The sequence below is a fragment of the Chiloscyllium plagiosum genome, unplaced genomic scaffold, assembly GCF_037043375.1.
Source record: "Chiloscyllium plagiosum isolate Xiang-an unplaced genomic scaffold, Cpla_swu_hap1 HiC_scaffold_5, whole genome shotgun sequence".
Lineage (NCBI taxonomy): Eukaryota > Metazoa > Chordata > Chondrichthyes > Orectolobiformes > Hemiscylliidae > Chiloscyllium > Chiloscyllium plagiosum.
The window spans coordinates 68,938,295-68,960,763 of NW_028270143.1; the positions used below are offsets into that span (position 1 = coordinate 68,938,295).

General features: G+C 39.2%; 1 protein-coding gene across 3 annotated transcripts in view; it reads left to right on the forward strand.

Moving 5' to 3' along the window:
• The window catches only part of plcl2 (phospholipase C like 2), a 288,390-nt gene that overhangs the window by 148,824 nt on the left and 117,097 nt on the right, over window positions 1-22,469 (forward strand). For all 3 annotated transcript variants that reach the window (XM_087987268.1, XM_087987269.1, XM_087987270.1), the window contains exon 2: window positions 2,774-5,260. In XM_087987268.1, the coding sequence (XP_087843394.1) occupies window positions 2,774-5,260 (2,487 nt within the window). The remainder of the gene's footprint in view (window positions 1-2,773; window positions 5,261-22,469) is intronic.

The following is a 22,469-nucleotide window of genomic DNA, read 5'->3' on the forward strand; positions in this document are numbered from 1 at the left end:
CTCTTTCTATTGAAATGTTGAAATGAAAGGGAAAAAATAACCACAAGTTCCTTTGTAATTGGGATGTTTATGAAATAAAGGTACTTCTTCTGAAAAACCAGCTGACTCCAGCTGTGTTGGATTTTATTGGATTTCTGAAAACCAATATCAGGCAATGTTTACCCTCATACCACTCTGATATTAATTCACTTCTCACATATTGGATTCAATGCTCTAATGTGCCTCACCCAAATTTCCTAAATCAGTGCAAACTGTTTAAAATCAAAACATCAGTCAACAAATGTCCACTTTCAGGCAACACCAACTTTTGGGTAACCAGATTTGAGAGAGTATATCTATATTTAAGATTCTTCAACATTATTCACTTGAAATATTGTATTGAGCCACCAACCTTGATTGATTGATTTTTTTTTTTATTTAAAGAAGTAATTACCTGTATTTGAGATTGTGCAACCTCCAATTTTGAATGCTAAGTTTGTTATTATGAAAATGATGGTCAGCATGGCTTCGTGAAGGGAAAATCGTGCCTGATAAATTGAATATATTTCATTCTGAGGAGGTAACAAACAGACTAGATAAAGGGAACCAGTAGGTGTAATATATTTCAATTTCCAAAAGGCATTTAATGAGCTACTATAGGTAAGACTACTTAATTAGTTAGGAGTCCACACTGATAGGTGTAGTATATTAGCATAGATAGAGGATTAGCTTGCTCGTAGAAGGCAGAAAGCTAGGATAAAGGGAGCAGTTTCACTAAAGCAACCTGTAAGAATGGAGTACCACAGGGATTAATGCTGGGGCCACAATAATTTACAATGTATAATTAATGACTTGGATGACAAAAGTGAGTATACTATCTCCACGTTAGCAGATGGTTTGCAGAGGGATAGTGTCAGGTTAAGTGAGTGGGCAAAAATGTGGCAGATGGAGTATAATGTGCGAAAATGTGACGTTATCCATGTTGGCAGGAAGAATTGAAGAGCTGAATACTCTTAAGTGGGGAGACACGGCACAGTGGCTCAGTGACTAGCACTGCTGCCTCACAGTGCCAGGGACCTGGGTTCAATTCTACCCTCTGGCGACTGTGTGGAGTTTGCACATTCTTCCTGCGTCGGCATAGGTTTTCTCCCACAATCCAAAAGATGTGTAGCTTAGGGGGACTGGCCATGGTAACTGTGAGGTTATGGGGATAAGGTGGTTCTGGATGGATTAGCCATGGGGTTACAGGAATAAGGTGGGTCTGGGTGGGGTGCTCTTCACAGGGTCAGTGTGGATTCAATGGGCTGAACAGCCTGCTTGGGGCAGCATGGTGGCTCAGTGGCTAGCATTGCTGCCTCACAGCACTAGGGACCTGGGTTCAATTCCCACCTCAGGCGACTATCTGTGTGGAGTTTGCACATTCACCCTGTGTCTGTGTGGGTTTCCTTCCACAATCCAACGATGTGCAGGTTAGGTGAACTGGCCATGCTAAATTGCCCATAGTGTTAGATAAATTAGTCAAGGGGTAAATGTAGGGGAATAGGTCTGGGTGGGTTGCTCTTCGGAGGGTAGGTGTGGACTTGTTGGGCCGAAGGGCCTGTTTCCACACTGTAGGTAATCGAATTTAATCTATTTTATCTAAATCTGCCACACAGAGGGATGGGGGCATGCTTGTGCATGAATCGGAAGCAGCCAGCACCTAAATTCTGCGGGTCATAGAGAAGGCAAATGGATTACTGGCCTTGATTTCAAAGGGAATGGAGTATAAAAATACAGAGGCCTTGCTGAAAACATAAAGGTATTAGTCAGACCACACCAGCAAAACTGTGATCAGTTTTGATTGTCTTATCTAAGGAGAGATATACTCACATTGAGTCAGTTCAGAGAACATACATTTGGTTGATCTGGATCTGGAAGGATTTTGTTTGTGAGGAGAGGTTGAGTAGATTGGGCTTGTCATCATTGGAGTTTAGAAGAGTGATTATTAAAATATACAAGATTCTTAGGGGACTTGACATGCAGAATGGTTGTTTCCTCTGGAGCACAATCTGAGAATGAGGGGTCACTCAGGACAGAGATAAGAAATAATTCTTTACCGCAGAGGGCTGTCAGGGCTGGGCCATTGAGTATATTCAATGCTAAGACTGACAAACTTTTAATCAGTTAGGGAATCCAGGGTTATGGGGAAAAGGCTGTGAGTGGAGTTGAGGATTATCAGGTCAGCAATGTTATCATTGAATGGCAGAGCATGTTCCATGGGCTGAATGGCTTATTTCTGTTTCATATTACATTATGGTAATGTTTCCTTCATTTGTTTTTCTATGTGGCCTTTTGGATTTTCCTTTCGGGAAGGAGATCAAGCAACTACTACCAGACTTTCACTTCTGCTGCTCTGACTGTTTACTGCTAAATCTCCGAGTGATTGGCATTTCTGCCTTTTCCTCAATGTTGCGAATTACCCATCTTCCACTGTACAATGGCCACAGTGATCCTATTGAGATCACAGATTGAATTGAGGAAAATGAGAGTTAGCCTACATCTCATCATTCTCAACGTGCAGAGTTACTTCATTAAACTGATCATACTTGACATACCAGGGAGAAAAACAAGCTGCTTATCTTTGTTGTTTATAATATCAGTTATCCTGTCAGTATCTTGTAGTCTCAAAGTGCAACAGTTCCACGTGTTTGCTCCTTCCATCCATTCTCCAAACAAAGGGAACAGAAGTTTGCATGTGTTATCTAAGATCTTGCACGTAAACATTTTTATTTATAGAACTTTTTCCTCTTTGCAGGATGGCACCAGACAACGAAAGGAGAGAAAGAAAACAGTCTCCTTCAGCAGCATGCCAACCGAAAAGAAGATCAGCAGTGCCAGTGATTGTATCAATTCAATGATTGAAGGCTCTGAACTTAAAAAAATTCGCTCCAATTCCAGAGTCTATCACCGCTATTTTCTTTTGGATGCAGACATGCAATCCCTTCGATGGGATCCTTCGAAGAAAGAATCAGATAAAGCAAAAATCGACATAACTTCAATCAAAGAAGTTCGAACGGGAAAAAATACAGAAATGTTTCGCACCAATGCTATTTATGATCATATTTCAGAAGACTGTGCATTTTCAATAATTTATGGAGAAAACTATGAGTCATTAGACCTTGTAGCTAATTCTGCAGATGTAGCAAATATTTGGGTTACAGGCCTACGGTATCTGATCTCCTATGGGAAACACACATTAGACATGATAGAAAGCAGTCACAATAACATGCGGACATCATGGCTTTCAAGTGTTTTTGCTGCAGCTGATACAAAAGGTGTAGGACATATACCATTTAACAAAGCTGTACAGCTTGTTAAGAATCTGAACTCGGGATTGAAAAATGCCAAAATCGAACTGAAGTTCAAAGAATTGCACAAAGCAAAAGAAAAAGTAGGAACTGATGTTATCAAAGAGGAACTGATTGAAGTTTATCATGAGCTTTGCACGAGACCAGAAATATATTTTTTGTTAGTCCAGTTTTCAAGCAATAAAGAATTTTTAGATTCCAAGGACCTGATGATGTTTTTGGAAGCTGAGCAGGGAATGCCACATGTTACGGAACAAGTGAGCATGGACATTATTCAGAAATATGAGCCATCAAGAGAAGGACAGGAAAGAGGTTGGCTTTCCTTGGATGGTTTTACCAAGTACCTCATCTCACCTGAATGCCATATATTTGATCCAGAGCACAAGAAGGTTTGTCAGGACATGACACAACCCGTGTCTCATTATTACATAAATGCATCACACAACACCTACTTGATTGAGGATCAGTTCCAAGGTCCCTCAGATATCACAGGATATATTCGTGCTCTGAAAATGGGGTGTCGAAGTATTGAGGTGGATGCGTGGGATGGTCCTGACAATGAACCAGTCATCTATACAGGTCATACTAGGACATCACAGATAGTCTTCCGCCAGGTTATTGACATAATTAACAAATATGCTTTTGTTGCATCGGAATATCCTTTGATTTTGTGTTTAGAAAATCACTGTTCATTAAAACAGCAGAAGGTGATGATCCAACATATGAAACAAACATTTGGAGACAAACTGTACACAAAACCCCCTTCTGTTGATGACAGTTACCTACCCTCCCCTGAAGTCCTTAAGAAGAAAATTCTGCTAAAGGCAAAAAAGCTGCCAGCAAATTTCACAGGCTCTGCAGGTGATATTACAGATGAAGATGAAGGCGCAGCAATGGCAAAAAGGGTGTCGAATGAGAATACAGACCAACAGAATGTAGTCTCAAACAGAAAGTTTAAGCTCTGCAAAGAACTCTCAGACATGGTGAGTCTTTGTAAATCTGTAATGTTTAAAGACTTTACAGACTCACTTCAAAATCAGAAATTTTGGGAATTCTGCTCATTCAATGAAGTAACTGCCACGAAACTTGCGAACGAATACCCAAAGGACTTTGTAAATTATAATAAGCGTTTCCTGGCCAGAATATTTCCAAATCCAATGAGAATAGATTCAAGCAACATGAATCCTCAGGACTTTTGGAAATGTGGCTGCCAAGTAGTAGCAATGAATTACCAGACGCCTGGTCTAATGATGGACCTTAACATTGGTTGGTTCCGTCAGAATGGGAATTGTGGATACGTGCTTCGTCCTGCCATCATGAGAGAAGAAGTTTCTTATTTCAGTGCTAATACTAAAGATTCAGTGCCAGGTGTTTCTCCTCAACTCCTCCACATCAAAATCATTAGTGGCCAAAATTTTCCAAAGCCAAAAGGCTCGGGTTCTAAAGGTGATGTCGTAGATCCTTATGTGTATGTTGAGATCCATGGAATCCCTGCAGACTGTGCTGAACAAAGAACTAAAACGGTTAACCAAAATGGAGAGAATCCCATTTTTGATGAGAGTTTTGAATTCCAGATTAACCTCCCTGAGTTGGCAATGGTGCGATTTGTGGTTCTAGATGATGACTACATTGGAGATGAATTTATTGCTCAGTATACGATTCCTTTTGAATGCTTACAACCAGGATACAGACATGTGACGCTTCAGTCACTGACAGGTGAAACTTTACCATATGCCTCATTATTCGTACATGTGGCAATCACTAACAGGAGAGGTGGAGGGAAACCTCACAAACGTGGCCTTTCTGTGAGAAAAGCTAAAAGGTCAAGAGAGTATGCTAGCATGAGAACAATCTTGATAAAATCTATAGATGAAATATTCAAGACTGTTGTTCAACAATTAAAAGAAGCAACTGATCTTCGAGAAAATGTGCAGGTACAGTTGTGCAAACTATGGTTTGTTTAGTCTACTATAATGTAATAGCAATTAGGATGAATTGCTTTTAGTTGGTTTTAAGCTATGATAGAAATATGATATTAACAAGAACAACTTTTATTTACACTTTTTAAAATAATGTTTCTTTAGGATTATCCACTATCAGGCAAAATTTGACACTGAGCCACATAAGGAGATAAATAAGACCAATAATCAAAAGCTTTGTTAATAAGGTTTTAAGGAGTATCTTAAATAAGGGATGGGGCAGAGAGGTTTTTGAATGAAATTCCAGAGCTTTGGGCCTTGGCAAATGAAGACACAGACACCAATGGTGGAATATTAAAAGTCTGGAATGCTCAAATGCATTGAATGAATTTGGATATATTGAAGGCCGTAAGGATGGAGGAAATTAGAATCAGGCAGGTCTAAGGCCTTTTGCAGTGTGGGCATTAAAACAAGGATGAGAACTTTAAATGTGATGAGTCGCAAACTGGGAACCAAAGCAGACCAGAAATAGGTAAATGGGAGTTGGTTAAAGTGAAAACATAAGGGTAGAACATGGAAAACCATTCAGGAATGTATCAGAATAGTTAAGTGCTCTAAGGGACATAGATGACGGTTTCAACAGAAGCTGAGCTGAGATGGGGCAGAGCCAGATGGTGTTACTGAGCAGATGTAGTTATTTTGTTAATTAGTTTGAGAAAATTACTGCTCATCGAGAACTGCATGTTGTATGAGCAGTCTGACAAATCAATGACATAGAGACACCAGGAGATGCTGGAACTTGGCATCATCAGCACACAGGTAGAAACTTTTTGATGACAGGGCAAATTTTACCCTAGGAGAATATATCGCTCCTCACCTATCTCACACCATGAAAAGGATTGCTCAACAACACACTGAAAGTACATGAGGGCCAGCCTTACTAAGATGACACTATAACTCTCCTTTTTAGGCACAGGAAGCCTCAACCAACAAGATGCTGGACAATCTGATTGACCAGCAGCTGAGTAGTCCCATCAGTGCCAGGGCACAGTACTGGTCACTGCTGGGACTGCAACAAATTCTAAAAAGACCACAGCACGTTAGTATAAAAGACATAGCTAAAGCATTCCCATCTATCTTCAGCCAGAAGTGCTGAGAGGGTGATCCACCCTCCTGAGGTCCCCAGCATCACAGATGTCAACCTGCAACCAATTTAATTCATTTTTCTAGATTCAGGGAAGGTTCCAACAGACTGGAAAGTAGCAAATATAACCTTTCTGCTCACAAGAAGAGGGAGGATAATACATTTTCAGATGACACAAAATAGGTAGCAAATTATTTTGTGAAGAATTTGCAGATGGATGTAGACAGGTTGAGTGAGTGGGTAAAAATTTGAAAAATCTGGGGAAAAGTGAAATTCTTCACTTGAGAAGGAAAAATGAAAAAGCAGAGTATGGCTTAAATAGAGAATTCCAAGCTGCAGAGAGATCTAGGTGTTCTACTGCAGTTGTCACAAAAAGTTAGTATGGAGTTTTAGCATATAGTTCAGAAGTTGAATAGGATGCTTTCCTTTATTAGGAGAGGAATTGAGTAAAATAATTGAGGATGTTATACTTCAGTTGTACTGGGTTTTGTTGAGAGCATGTCTCAAATACTTTGAACAATCTTCGTCGTCTTATTTAAGAAAGGATGTTAATGCATTGGAGAAGATTGAATAAACTGTTACCTTAAATGAGTGGATTGTCGTATGAGGGTAGGTTGGACATGCACGGCTTTTGTTTCCACTGGAATTTACAAGTTGAGTTGATGACTGGGGTATAGAAGATCCCGAAAGGTGGATGTTGAAAGAATGTTTCCTCTTTTAGGATGAATCCAGAATTATGGGGTATGGTTTCAAATTTAGGGGTTACCCTTGTAGGACATAACCAAGGAGAATTTTTTTCTTTTAGAAACTTTGGAGTTTTCTGCTTCAGAAGGCAGTGGAGACAAGATCATTGAAAACTTTTAAATTAGTGGAAGATAGATTCTTGTTCGGCAAGAAAATCAAATAATTTGGAATTTGAAACATAAACAAATTTTACATAACTTCTTGAATGACAGAGCAAGCTCAATGTGTCAAACAACCTACTTTTGTTCCTCTTTCATACCTTTAGTATGTTTCCTTTGATATCAAGACATTGATGATTGGGCACAAGATACACCAAGGCCAATGGGCTTTGACAACATTCTGGCACTAGTACTGAGCACGTGCCCTATAACTATGCCCCTAGCCAAGATGTTCTGGCATTGCTACAGTACTGACATCTATTCAGAAATGTGGAAAATTTCCTAGGTATGTCCTGTTCACAAAGAAAACTTGACAAATTCAACTCAGCCAATTACTGCCCTATCAGTCTATTCTTGAATATCAGCAAAGTGATGAAAGAAATCATCATTGCTTCTATTAAGTATCTTATGCTGCACAACAAACTGCTCACTGATGCTCAATTTGGGTTCTGCCAGGACCACTCAGACCCTGGGATGATTACAGCCATGGTCCAAACATTGACAAAAGGGAAATTCCAGGAATGAAGTGATAGTGAATGCCCTTAAGATCAAGGCAGCATTTGACTGAGGAGAGCATCAAGGAATCCTAGCGAAACAAGAGTCATTGGGAATCAGAGGATAAAAATCTAAGCTAGTTGTAGTTATATCTAGCACAAAGCCAGAGGCAACTCAGTCCCAGGACGTCAATGCAGGCAGGGTAGTGCCCTTCATCCAATTATCTTTGACTGCTTCATAACATTACAGGATCCCTACAGTGTGGAAATAAGCCATTTGGCCCAACAAATCCTCACCAATCTCCGAAGAGTATCTTACCCTATCATTCCCTTACCCTATTACTCTATATTTCCCCTGAATAATGCACTTAACCTACACATCCTTTTAGAATCATCAAAGATGATTGCCTCATCAATTATGTTTCCTCCATCAAAAAGTCAGAATTGGGGGGTGTTCACTGATTCTTAAACAATGTTCAGCACCAGATACTGAACTATCCCTTGTCCATATGCAGCAATATTGAGATAACATCCAGGTTTGGGCTGATAAGTGGCAAGTAATGTTTGCACTGGTTAAGTTCTGGTTAATGACCATCTCTAACAATAGAGAATCTAACCATCTTTTTTGACATTCAGTGATATTATCATTGCTGATGCCCTCATTGTCAATATCCTGGGCATTACTATTAACTAGAAAGTGAACTGAACCAGCCACACAAAAACTGTGGCTAGAATGCAGATCAGATGCTAGGAATTCTGTGGTGGGTTGCCCACTTCTTGACTCCCTAAGGCCTGTCTTCCATCTACAAAGCACAATCATGAGTCTGGTGGAATACTCTCCAGATTAAAGTGTTCACTTGATTGTCACCCTGTCCAGTACCTCCACCATTCAGTCCTGTTAATACTGATGCACTACATGGTTGAGTGTTCGTTGCAGGGACTCAGAAAAACAGTAGCTTCCAAAACTATGGCACTACCATCTGGAAGGAGAAGGACAGCGGACACATGGAAAACTCACCATTTGCAGGTCCCCTCCATACCATATATTATCTTGATTAGAATAGTTTTGCTGTTTCTTCACCGTCACGGAGTCAAATCCTGGAACTTCCTTTCTGCCAAGACTGTGAGTGTTCCTACACCTTGGGACTGGAGTGGTTTAAGTGTGCAGCTCACCACCACAGACTCCAAGGTAATCAGGAATAGGCAATAAATGCTGGTCTTGACAGTAATGTCAACAGTCTATGACTGTTTTTAAAATCCATGGATACTGCATTAGTACAGGACTTTTGGTTGAGAGAGATTGGGATTTCAGTGAGAGGAATGATGTATGATTGAATGCGCTTGATGGGCACAGAGGACCTTCAAAGGGTAAGTACTCCTATCCTTACCCGCCTTTTACCCTGAGTTGGACAAATCGCCTTCTGGCCACTTTCCTTCCACCTTTGCCTGCTCACTGTTAATGTGGCAATAGTGGAAATATGCATTTAAATTTTCCTTACTTAACAACTGTAAGGTCTCTATTTTATGACTTTTGTTAAACTTTGTTTTATATGCCTGAATATCCTCCATTCCCCACCCACCCTCATATATTGCAGCAGGGGATCATAAGATTAACCTCAATACCTCTAATGAGCACCATATAGATGAGAAGTCAGAGGGGGTAAGGATAAATCTTTGGGAGGATACTTTTGACAATGGAATGAGAAGAGACATTATTGCAGGTGTTGAGAATGGAAACAGATGGAGTGCAATCTCACCCAGCTGGATGAGTCTGGAGGAGGATACTGTGCTCAAGTATGTCTAAAGTTACAGACGTTGAGAAAGTGGATGAGGGTTAGTTTGACTTAGTCACTGTCAGAGGATGTCATTTGTTACTTTGACATGAGCTGTTTTGGTGCTGTGGCCAAGTTAGCATTCTGATTTCGTGGAATATGGACATGGAGGAAAGGTGAGCACAGGTGGAAGGCAATATTGTGTTCAAAATGTTGAAGTAGAAAGAGGGTTTGGGATGGGGTGGTAACTTGCGAAGATATTAAAATCAAGATGAATGTATATGAAGAGGGTGAACTATTAACAGTATGAATTTGGAGCCAATGTGAAGGACTTATTTAACAGGCAGAGAAGAAGTAAAAATATTTCTTGAGCTATTTCCTATCACATACAAACTCCTTGCATAAAGCTGCACAATGTCAAGTTCAGTGCTCTTGGTTCATCTGGAAAATGGATTGTTCTGTTTGTGGGTGCTACATCCTTCAGACTGGTCATTCTTTAAACACTTTATTGAGTGCTGATTCCAGATAAAGTTCAATTCATATGTTCCTTTATTACATCATCAAATCTTCTCCTGAAAGTATCAGCTATTGCAGAACCCTGTCACATAAATTCTAGTAAATATTCTCATTGTTTTAAGTGTAAGTTTAAAAATGTTAAGAGTGTTCCAGTTTGGATTCCATGATCAAAATTGTTTGCATAATATAATAATAATTTTATTGCCATTAATGATCTGATACTGAAATATATTTTTAACATCCATATTATTTAAAAATTACTTGTAATGACTGCTACTCAACTATGAACCTGCAACATATTTCTCTAAAACTGAAAGTATAAAGTAATGGTTATGCATTGTTGTGATGTTATATTGAAACATAATTTTAAAAGGGAAGCTTTAATAGAAAGAAATAGGAGAGGGGAAATGTGGAATTTGTAAATATGAGGGAAAAATAACTATATGAATACTGGAATAAGAATCACAATGTCAGCTGAAAAGGCAAAGCACAAACCTGTTTCTGTTTCAGAAGATAGTACTACAGAAATCTAGTTCCCTGAAACTTCCAGTAGGCAATTTATTTCTTTAGTTATGTACCAGAGTAAGTTAAAACCATTACTTTCTCACTTGAGTTGCCTCACAGTCTCTGAAAGTATTTGGCGGGAAACTATCATCTACTATATCAAATGGTCAGGAAATTTGTGAAATTGGGTGATGATGTCTTTTCATTGCTCAGTCCCAACAGGAAAGCAGCCAGGTTCTGCTTGACTTCTCACTTAACAATCAATCTTTTACTCAATTAACTAGTTTTTAAAAATTCATCCATGGGATGAGGGCATCACTGGCTAGGCCAGCATTTATTGCCCATCTCTAATCACCCAAAGGGTGGTTAAGAGTCAATCACATTGCTGTCTAGAATCACATGAAGGCTGGACTATGTAAGGATGGCAGACTCCTTCCCTGAAGGACTTACGTGAACCAGATTATTTTTCGACAATCAGCAATGGATTCATGCTCGTCATTCCGTCTGCCATGGTGGAATTCAAGCTGCAGAGCCTTATCTGGGTCTCTAGATTAACAGCCACAAGGCCATCAGCTCCCCCATACATGCCGCTTCCTGGTTGATTGAAATCAGCACCATTCTTAGACAATTAATGTAAGATTAAATGGTATTGATGTATTTATTTTGCACAGATCATGCTTTTTATTTACCTGTGCATCTTAGAAAATATAGTGTAAATTTTGAGAAGCCATTTATCAGAGTTCCTTCCAAGTTTCCTTTTAAAAGGATATTATAGATAATGAGATTTATTTATATTTTTCAGCTCATTACTTACAAATGGGCAATGTTGGCAAGGATAATTCACTATCTGATTATTTGCGCTGACATATTTGAGGGATTGACAACAGAGAAATGAAGGCAATTCTTCTGATAACCTCATTATAACCTCATTTTGGCTAACTGAGAAACCTTTAGGTTAATGTCTGCATTACCTCTGTTCCTACGTCTTATGGTCTTATATTCAGCAGAGTTAAAGGTTGAAGCAACTTGGCACAATGACAATGAAAGCAATCCTTAACTGTACTGATCGAGTGCTAGAACCCATAATCGGTGTATATTATCTGCAGCTCTGCCTTTTTATTTTTGCTTGGCCAGTGTTATTTGCTGATCCTTAACTGACTTTGAAATAAATGGCTTACAGCATATCAGATTTCCTTCCTTAAATAACAGTCGTGAACCAGGTAGGTTCTTACTACATCAAAAGTTTCATTGCTGAGAATAGTTTTCAATTGCAACTTTATTAATTGAATTTAATTTCCACCAGCTGCTGTCCCTATCAGAATGTGGATCAGGAGCACAAGATTTGACACCTATACTTGCCCTTTCTGGCACTGTTCTACCTCATAATTAAGATGTTGTGACTAAAACTTTCATGCAGGTTGATTAACAAGTTGCTGTCATTCTGGTAGATTGGAACAAGTTCCTCTCAGTCATTGATGTCAATGTTGCACTTCAAAGAGAACTCAAAGAGCCTTCAAAGCATTTCCTTTGTCCTCCACTGAAGCACTGGCCATTTGAGATTTGAGGAACCAGGACCTGGGAAAGGGGGAGGTTTTCAGCCATTTGGACATTGTGTACACTTTCAGAGGTTTTGCCTGACTGCTTGTGAAGCAGGCTTCAAGAAGGACATCTGCTTTAGCTCGCCAGTCCCTTTACTTAATCCACAGGATACAATTAAAGCATTGTTAATGGAACCCCTCTATTGTTCTCATTTCATGCCAGTATACAGCCAATGTTCCAGTACAGCAGTGTAGTGCAGATGACTTCTCTATGCACTAAATTTTTGTTGATTTTTAGAAGTCTTTGTTAGGAAAGTCTCAATACTGTAGAATGTAGAACTAACGTTCATCTGATCAAATGTCAAAAATATCATGCACGTTTATGAAAAGTAATGCTCCTAATGTCCTAATTAATTTTAGTGCTGTTTATGGGACCTTGCTGTACACTAGATATTTGATGTGTTTGCTCACATTAAAAAATGTATCTGTATTTCAAAGTAATTTATTATGGATGAAACATTAGGGCACTTTCAAGAAACTGTAAATTCTTTTTTCTGTCTCTAGGAACGATAACCAAAATCCAATGTCTCAGTCTTTACTGAATAGACTAAAACAACTTAGCATTTTTTAGTACAGATCTTATTTCAATATCCAATAACAAATACTCTCCTATTTAAGATACATCAGCAGATCTAACCAAAGAGTCAGAATCAGAAAACAATTCCTTTTTTTCAACTGAGTTAATTTTTGACTGCAGAAAATGTATGCCCTGCAGGTTAATGATTAGTTCAGGAAAGCCACAGCTGTATAAATTTTAGTAATAGAGCATTGCATTTTTGAATCCCAGGCTAAGATACCCTAAAGCACTATCCACAACACGTGGAACTAGAAACATGGAAAATAAGAACAGAAGTAGGCCATTCGGTCTTTTGTACCTGCTGTGCCATTCAATTTTGATCCTGATTGATTATCCTACTCAACATCCTGTTCCTGTTCCTGCTTTTGCCCCATGCCCTTTGGTCCCTTTAGTTCTAAGAACTATATCTAATTTCTTCTTGTAAACAGTCATTTTGGCCTAAACTCCTTTCTTTGGCAGAAAAGTCCACAGGTTCATCACTCCCTGGATGAAGAAATTTCTCTTTATCCAGACCACCACCCAATCTTACAAATTTCCTGATCAGGTAACAGAGCAGATGATAATTTGAAGCATCAATTGGATGCTTGATATATCCAGCAAAGGAACAGACATAAATCAATAACCTACTTATCCATAAAGAGGTACAATATGACCAGATTTAATTTTAAATTCTATGTTTTATGTTAATACTTTCTTAACATTGGCCATTGAGTTGAAATTAAGGGGAGACAATAGTTTTGTAGGAACATTATAGGAATTGAAAGACATGTGGCCAAAAGAATGTAGGTCAAGAGTTAGCCAATTGAAGAAACTGAGACCCATGGCAGAAACTTACAAACCTTAGTAAACATCAACCTGAAGTTTGAGGGTCAGCCTTTTTAAAATTCATCAGGACAATCTGAATAACTCTTTCAAAAGTTGATATCTCGAACAATGCAGTCCTCCATTAGTAGCCCTTATGGGCTTCAGAGTTTGCCTGGATAATTGTGACAGATTTCCATGGGATCTGCAAGACAGAAGAAGAGGACATCAAGCTTAAGAACATAAGAATATAAGAGCAGGAGAGGCCATTTGGCCCCTTAAGCCTACTGTTACATTCAAGTCCACGTTCCTATCTGTCTCCCATAATCCCTCAATCCCTTGTCAATCAACGAATCTGTCTACTTCAGTCTTGAATATATTTAGTATATATATACTATGTGGGGTAAAGCATTCCAAAGACTAATAGTGCTCTGAAGAAACTGTTCCTCAGCTCAGTCCTGCAGGAGATGTCTTTATTTGAAACTATGTCCCTTAGTTTGAGATTCCCTCAGGAGAGGAAGCATACTCTCAGCATTTAATTAGGTTTTGGGTAGCAGCCCAAGTGAATAGTTTTGAGTTTGTCTTTTTTTTAACTAAATACAAGCTTTCTTACTCAAATAACAAAAAGTAGAAATAAGACCGATTTGATCTCACATGAATAAACACAATTTTTTATATTATTTTCTAATAAAAGCCTCCTCATGGTAAGTGATGCAGATGTGAGAAGACTGCAGCACCTTTTGGTGTTATTGAGCTATAAATAGCCAAGTTGGGATCCATCATTACCTCTGGTTAATGAATCATTAACACGTAGACATGTGAGGTGGTAATATTGCTCCTCAAACATCTCAGTCACTTGTTAACAAAAAGCAAAATAAATATTTTAGATTAGATTAGATTACTTAATCTAACAAATCCACACCGACCCGCCACCCACCCAGACCCATTCCCTTACATTTTACCCCTTCACCTAACACTACGGGCAATTTAGCATGGCCAATTCACCTAACCTGCACATTTTTGGATCGTGGGAGGAAACCGGAGCACCCAGAGGAAACCCATGCAGACACTGGGAGGATGTGCACACTCCACATAGTCAATCGCCTGAGACGGGAATTGAACCCGGGTCTCTGGCGCTGTGACGCTGCAGTGTATTACACACCTCTAGAGCAGTTGAACTTGAACTTGGGACTCCTAATCCAGAGCTATAAAGAGCTTTTAGGTAAGGATGAACACTCACATCTCCTAAAAATTCAGAGTTTCTCACCTTAATATCTTATAGCTTCCCATTAATGTGAGAAAACATTATTTGTTTAAATATTCATGTTTTAATTAATATGAAGCTTTTTAGCTTACCTTAGTTAATCAGATCAATGGCTCCCTTTTAACAAGACATTCAAAGTATCATATATCTTAGCACATGTATAGGTCAACCTTTTGAAGCTTCAGAGAGTCCTTCCAGTAATGGGAATCGAATTGTATAGTGATTGGAAGGAAGGCCAGGTGGATCTCATTGACTATGTTATCCTTGAATGGGGTTGTTAACCCAATTAGGGAGCCCTGGTTGACAGATATATACAGGGGTTTCAGAGAATCTCCTGTTTCTAGGCACTGGCTCTGAACTGGCTGGTCAGAGACCATGTACTAGTCATATGTAAAGGGTGACTTGGTGACAGAATATCAGCCTCTGTGGAATTATTTCAACTTGTATGTGGAATGCAATGTATGAAGTACCGATGTTGGCACAAGTTGTCCTAATTTTGCTCATGTGCATTTTCAAAATACAGCCCAAAATACCTGCTTGATTCCCATCTGTCAACTTATGAGATTAAAGTAATCCTAAACATGTATCTCTGAGCTGACAAGTTGAGATCAATTCCAATTATGACTTAACCCCAAACATGTACTAATTGGTTAAAAAATGAAAGGTTAACCGTTATGCCAAATATGGGCCTAAATGTCGATTTTGGAACCAAAAAATGAAAATTGACATGAATGTCTCATTGGCTTATACATTGTGATATGAGATAGTCCTTAGGAAATGCACTCCTTCTATCCTGCAAACATCTGTGATTCTACAGGAGAGACGAGGTAAGTTGAATTAGGTTTGGATTTCTTCAGGAAAGAGGTTCAACAAGCTGTGAGCTGAATTGCCTCCTCCTGTGCTATGAATGCTTATAATTCTATGGTACTTTACATACATTAGAGCTTTATGCAGAAACTAGATATTGTCCTCATCTTAAATCTATAATTGCTACCAGGTACATTCTGATACTGATCCCAAGCTGATTGATTTTGATACTGATCCCAAGCTGATTGATTTTCTTTTTATCCTCTGTAGTCCTGGGGAAGTGATGAAGCGACCTTCCTGCTGTTCTAACTGAAACAGGTTGCCTCATCACACAACAGGTTCCTTGGGTTTCCCTTATTTTATGATGTACTTGCTGGCTAACACATTGGGAATCAATATCTTTTAAGTTAATGTAATATTTTAGAGTTAATTTTATTTTAATTTTAATTTTATTTAGAGCTAAGAGCAGCAAGGAGGGGACATGAAAGGTCCTTAGTTGGTAGGATTAGGGAAAACCCTAAGGCTTTCTATAGGTATGTCAGGAATAAAAGAATGACTAGGGTAGGAATAGGTCCAGTCAAGGATAGTAGTGGGAAGTTGCGTGTGGAGGCTGAAGAGATTGGGGAGACACTGAATGAATACTTTTCGTCAGTATTCAATCAGGAACAGGACATTGTTGTCAATGTGAGTACTGAGTCACAATTAAGTAGAATGGATGGCTTTGAGGTATGTAGAGAAGAGGTGTTGGAAATTCTGGAAAGGGTGAAAATAGATAAGTCCCCTGGGCCTGATGGCATTTATCCTAGGATTCTCTGGGAAGCAAGGGAGGAGATTGCAGAGCCATTGGCCTTAATTTTTATGTCCTCGTTGTCTACAGGAGTAGTGCCAGAAGGTTGGAGGCTAGCAAATGTGGTTCCCTTGTTCAAGAAGGGGAGTAGGGATAACCCTAGTAACTATAGGCCGGTGAGTCTCACTTCTGTTGTGGGCAAAATCTTAGAGAGAATTGTAAGGGATAGGATTTATGAACATCTGGATAGGAATAATGTGATCAAGGATAGTCAGCATGGTTTTGGCTGGCTGGAAGAAGACAGAGGGTAGTAGTTGATGGCAAAGGTTCATCTTGGAGTGCCGTCACTAGCGGTGTTCCGCAAGGATCTGTTTTGGGACCATTGCTGTTTGTCATTTTTATAAATGACCTGGAGGAGGGGTTAGAAAGTTGGGTGAGCAAATTTGCAGATGATACGAAAGTCGGAGGAGTTGTAGACAGTGAGGAAGGATGTGGCAGGTTACAGCGGGATATAGATAAGCTGCAGAACTGGGCAGAAAGGTGGCAAATGGAGTTCAATGTAGCTAAGTGTGAGGTGATTCACTTTGGTAAGAGTAATAAAAAGATGGGGTACTGGGCTAACGGTCGGATACTTGGTAGTGTGGATGAGCAGAGGGATCTTGGTGTCCATGTACACAAATCTTTGAAAGTTGCCACCCAGGTAAATAGTGCGGTGAAGAAGGCATATGGCGTACTGGCTTTTATTGGTAGAGGAATTGAGTTCCGGAACACTGAGGTCATGTTGCAGTTGTATAAGACTCTGGTGCGGCCACATCTGGAGTATTGTGTGCAGTTTTGGTCGCCATACTATAGGAAGGATGTGGAGGCACTGGAACGGGTGCAGAGGAGGTTTACCAGGATGTTGCCTGGTATGGTAGAAAGATCGTATGAGGAAAGGCTGAGGCACTTGAGGTTGTTTTCATTGGAGAAAAGAAGGTTTAGGGGTGACTTGATAGAGGTGTATAAGATGATTAGGGGTTTAGATAGGGTCGACAGTGAGAATCTTTTTCCTTGTATGGAGTCAGCTATTACAAGGGGGCATAGCTTTAAATTAAGGGGGGGTAGGTATAGGACAGATGTTAGGGGTAGGTTCTTTACTCAGCGAGTCGTGAGTTCATGGAATGCCCTGCCAGTAGCAGTGGTGGACTCTCCCTCATTATGGGCATTTAAGCGGGCATTGGATAGGCATATGGAGGATAGTGGGCTAGTGTAGGTTAGGTGGGCTTGGATCGGCGCAACATCGAGGGCCGAAGGGCCTGTACTGCGCTGTATTCTTCTATGTTCTATGTTCTATGTTCTATTTCATGCTACCTTTGAGAGATCTTTCTTATTTTTCATTCTATTCAATATCTTGCATGAGTAAACTTCAGACTTAGCTTAAGTATAAGAGCAAAGTACTATAGATTCTGGAATGAATAACAGGAAATGCTGGAATTGCTCAGCAGGTTTAGCAGCATCTGAACAAAAAGAAACAATTGAAGTTTCAAGTTGATGGCCTTTCATCAGAAACTAGTCAGAAACATTTTGTGAGCTGCTTGCACTGTTCATGAATTAGTCATATTTCTATGAAACTTGAATATTGTGCCATTGAATCTTAAAGAGCACTTTTTGGTTTTGTTTTATTAATATATTTTCAGAGTTTGTCCATACATTGTTTTGGAACCAACACATTTTAATCAATTCATCAACTTATTATCTTAGAGCTAAGGACCTTCTCACTGGATTTCACTGTGTATATCCTAATGGTGGGGATTTACAATGTGTTTCTGGATCTACTTATATTAACTGGAGTAATGCTTTGCTGCATTTTATAAGGTTTTACACCAGGTCTTAGCACAGGTTAAGCAAGACAAAGGTTATATCAATCATTTTTATTACACCTGCAATTATTATTTGAAAACAAAGCATTAATAGTAGGTATTCAGCTGTTTGTACACTTGTTCTTTTTTTTTGCCATTCACTAAGATCATGGTTAATCTGGTTGTGGTTTCAATTTAATTTTCCTGTCTGGCTCCTATAACCCTGGATTTCCTTGTCAATCAAAATCGAGCCAACTTAGCCTTGAATAAATTCAGTGACCCAGACTCTACTAAACTCTGGAGCAGAGAATTTTACAGACTAACAACCATCTGAGAGAAAATAATTCCTTCTCACCTCCATCTTAAAACTGAGACTTCTTATTCTTAAACTGTGTCACAAGTTCTAGTCTCTCCCACAGGAGAAAGCATCCTCCCGGTATCAATGCCATCAATTCCCTTCAAAATCTTGCGTGTTTCAATAAGATCATCTCCCACTCTCTTTTTTTTTTAAACACCAATAAATATAAGCCCAACCTGTTCAATCTTTCTTTGTAGGATAAGCCCTTCATTCAAGAATCAGTTGAGTGAGCCCCCTCTAAACTGCTTGTAATGCAATTAAATCCATTCAACCAAACCTGTACACTGTGCTCCACATGTAAAGTAATGTGCTGTACAGTTCTGTGATCTTTGTTATCTCGCCAGGGTTTTGTATGGCTGCAGTAAAGTTCCATGTTACGTATTCCATTTCTATTGCAACACATTCTCATCTATTTATCTTCCAAATCACTTGCTGTACATGCACACCAACTTTTTATCATTCTCGTACCAGGCCACTAGATCCCTCTGCACTACCATGTTCTGCTGCCTCTACATTTAAATATTATGCTGTTTTTCTATTCCACCTGCTAAAGAGATCTGATTCACATTTTCCCACATTTGCTATATCTGTCTTATTTTTTGCAGACTTTCTTATCAAACAATATCCCTTTTAAGAGAAAGTGAGGACTGCAGATGCTGGAGATCAGAGCTGAAAATCTGTTGCTGGAAAAGCGCAGCAGGTCAGGCAGCATCCAAGGAGCAGGAGCATCGACGTTTCGGGCATGAGCCCTTCATCAGGAAACATTTTCAGCTCCAATATCCCTTTTAACCCTTGCTTGGCCACTTAATATCCTGCTTATCTTAATGTCATTAGCAAATTTAACCACCAGACATTCATCCTTTCATCCAAATTCATCTGTAAATTGTAAATATCGAGTCCCAGCATTATCCTTGTGGCACACCACTAGTAAAAGTTTGTTAACCTGAAAATGGCCCATTTAGCACTCCAGTCTGTTTCCAGTTTGCTAATTAGCCCCTTATTCATTCTAATATTACTTCCATACCATAATTTCATAATCAGAAGTTATCATGAGGACTTAGTTTGTGTAACAACCTTTAACGTTTCACCTTATCAAAAACCTGTTGAAAATCCATGTGCACTACATCTCATAGGTTTCCCTTTATCCATTTTGCTTATTGCTTCATCAAAAGGCTCAAACACTGTTTCTCCTTCACAAAAACGTCTTGGCTTTGCCTGATTGCATAATGATTTAAAGTATCCTGCTATATCCTTTTAAAATGGCAGTTTCTCTTTATAACATATATTAGGCTAACTGGCCTAAAATTTCCTCCTCTCTGTCTCCCACCTGTCTTGAATAAATGTGTTATATTAGCTATTCTCCATTCCACAGGGATTCTTCCAGACTCTAAGGACCTTTGGAAAATTATAACCAAATGTTTATAATGTCTCTGTAGCCACTTCCTTTAAGACACTAATATGCAGGCCATCAGGTCCCTGGCATTGGTCTGTCATTAGGTCTAATAGTTTTCCCAGTGACTTTCTGGTGATGGTGATTGTTTTAAGTTACTCCCTTCATTTTGGTTATTTGTTTCTTAAGTAGCTGGGAACAGAAGAAAGTAAGAAGTGGAAGAGTGACCTATTGCTGAAAGTTTTGATCTTTTACTCATCAGGATAAATGCACAAATGCTAACTTTCATATAATTGCAACATTTTTATTACAGGCAGAAAGGGGTGCTGAAAGATTTGCAATTTGACTTTAATTTGCCAAGGCACTGCCATGGGGAAAGCAATAGGGAACAAGGCTCCTCATACTTCGTGTCATTCAAAAATGGCACAAGGTTTGTTCCAGAGCCAGCAATGTTTGTTCACAAGCAGAATCTCACTCTCTACAACTAAAGAAGTTTGCAGCCTTTTTTGAATTATCTGGAAGCAGGTGGAGCCTACAGTTCATGTTATTTTCTCTATGGCAATGCCTCAACCAATCTAAATCAACTTGTTGACCAAACAACACCTCCATCCACAACATAAATTTTTGTGTTAGTTTGAAATTTGGCATCCTTGTGTTTGTACTGATGATTTCAGGATGGAAAACTTCAGCAGTTTGTGTCTCTTTACAACAATATTCAAGATCTGTGCAACCAAATGACTGACTGCTAAAAGTGTATTCTTACATCATTTGCATCTTGTAAGTCAAAGGTGATGAGGGTTGAGGGAGAAGTAGGATTAAGGAGGGAGGATTAGATACGCAGAGGCCTTAATCATCATTTGGTTCAATCTGTCTGCCTGTAGCCTCAGTTTTGCCACTTCCTATAATGGAGTCAAAAAGTATGGTGCTGGGAAAGCACAGCCGGTCAGGCAGCATCCGAGGAGCAGGAGAGTCAACATTTTGAGCACAAGCCCTTCGTCAGGAATGGGGCTTGTGACCCAAGGGGGCTGAGAGATAAATGGGAGGGGGGTGGGGCTGGGGAGGAAGGTAGCTGAGAATGCGATAGGTCGATGAAGCTGGGGGTGAAAGTGAGGTCGGAAGCGAGGGTAGAGTGGATATGTGGGAAGGAAGATGGACAGGTAGGACAATTCAAGGGGGCAGTGCTGAATTGGAAGGTTGAAGCTGGGGTAAATATGGACTCCGGACTTACCTGTGTTCTTGGAGTAACGTTGACTTTCACAGCTACTTACTCCCACTGCCTCCTTAACACATATCTGGATACCTTTCTGATCCCCTGCAAATGCAGCAGTTCTTTCTATCTTCCACCAATGTCTCAAGTTTATTCTTTGAAAACCTTAGTGCACTTTGAAAATGCTGCCTTTAAGTAGCGCTAATGTATCAGGGTGTTGGGATCTCTGCTAATGAAGGCAGCCGTAAATAATGCTGGAAACACAGACATAATGACAAAGGGAACACTAATTTAGTACGGTGCTTATAATACAATGCTGTAATTGTCTGTCTCAGTTTTCTCCACTTAAGTACTTAAGTTCTAAACCCCTTTTACTTTAATGCTATCCAGTTGGAATATTTAATATCATCTATATTTACTTATCTTTAGAACACAATCTCTTCAACCATGCAGTTCATCCTTTTCTCATGTTATCAGTACCTTTGAAGGGGACAGACAGGATTTGCAAGAACACAATCTAAATCACTTCTGTCTTCAATTGTTTAATTTGACCTTTCTTAGGATAATTTAAATACATATTCTCAGATGGAAATTCAAGACCTGCTAGTATTTTGCTCCCTATTCGATTTAATAGATGAAAACTACATGCTGAAGAGCATAGGGACAAAAATTGCAGTCTAAAATATTTATTTTATTAATCATGATGGCAATTGTTGATAAGAGTGTTCTTTTGAAAAATATATTTAAAAATGCAACTATTATCATTAGTTATCAAACCTGAGAGTTAGATGATGAGCAATATGTGTATTTTTGAGAGGATTTTGATTTATCAGCTCGACATCTAAATTACTTCTTTTAAAAAAATCAAATAAGAATTGCAATTCAAGGCAATTTTCCAATTAAGTATCTGCAATAAAAGAGAGCATGAATTTATATATGAGAAATTGTGTTGTGAATTGATTATTTTAATTTGTCAGTTGGCCCCATTAATAACTGAGTGAGTCAGACAGATACATGGTCTGGTTTAAAATTAAAGTGATGTTGCTGAACTCCTTCATAATTGTGATCCACGATATAAGTAATGATTAGTTCCCAGGTGCTAAATTGGGATTCTTTATTCATTTTAATATTGGTCTTCTTTGTAGGGTGAGTATTTTTTAGACCCTCTTCATTGCTGACTGCTGATGTGACAACAGTCGCCTCAATTTCTCCACCCCCCCTCACCCACTCCAATGTCACATCCTCCGAAGTGCAGCACTCCAGTC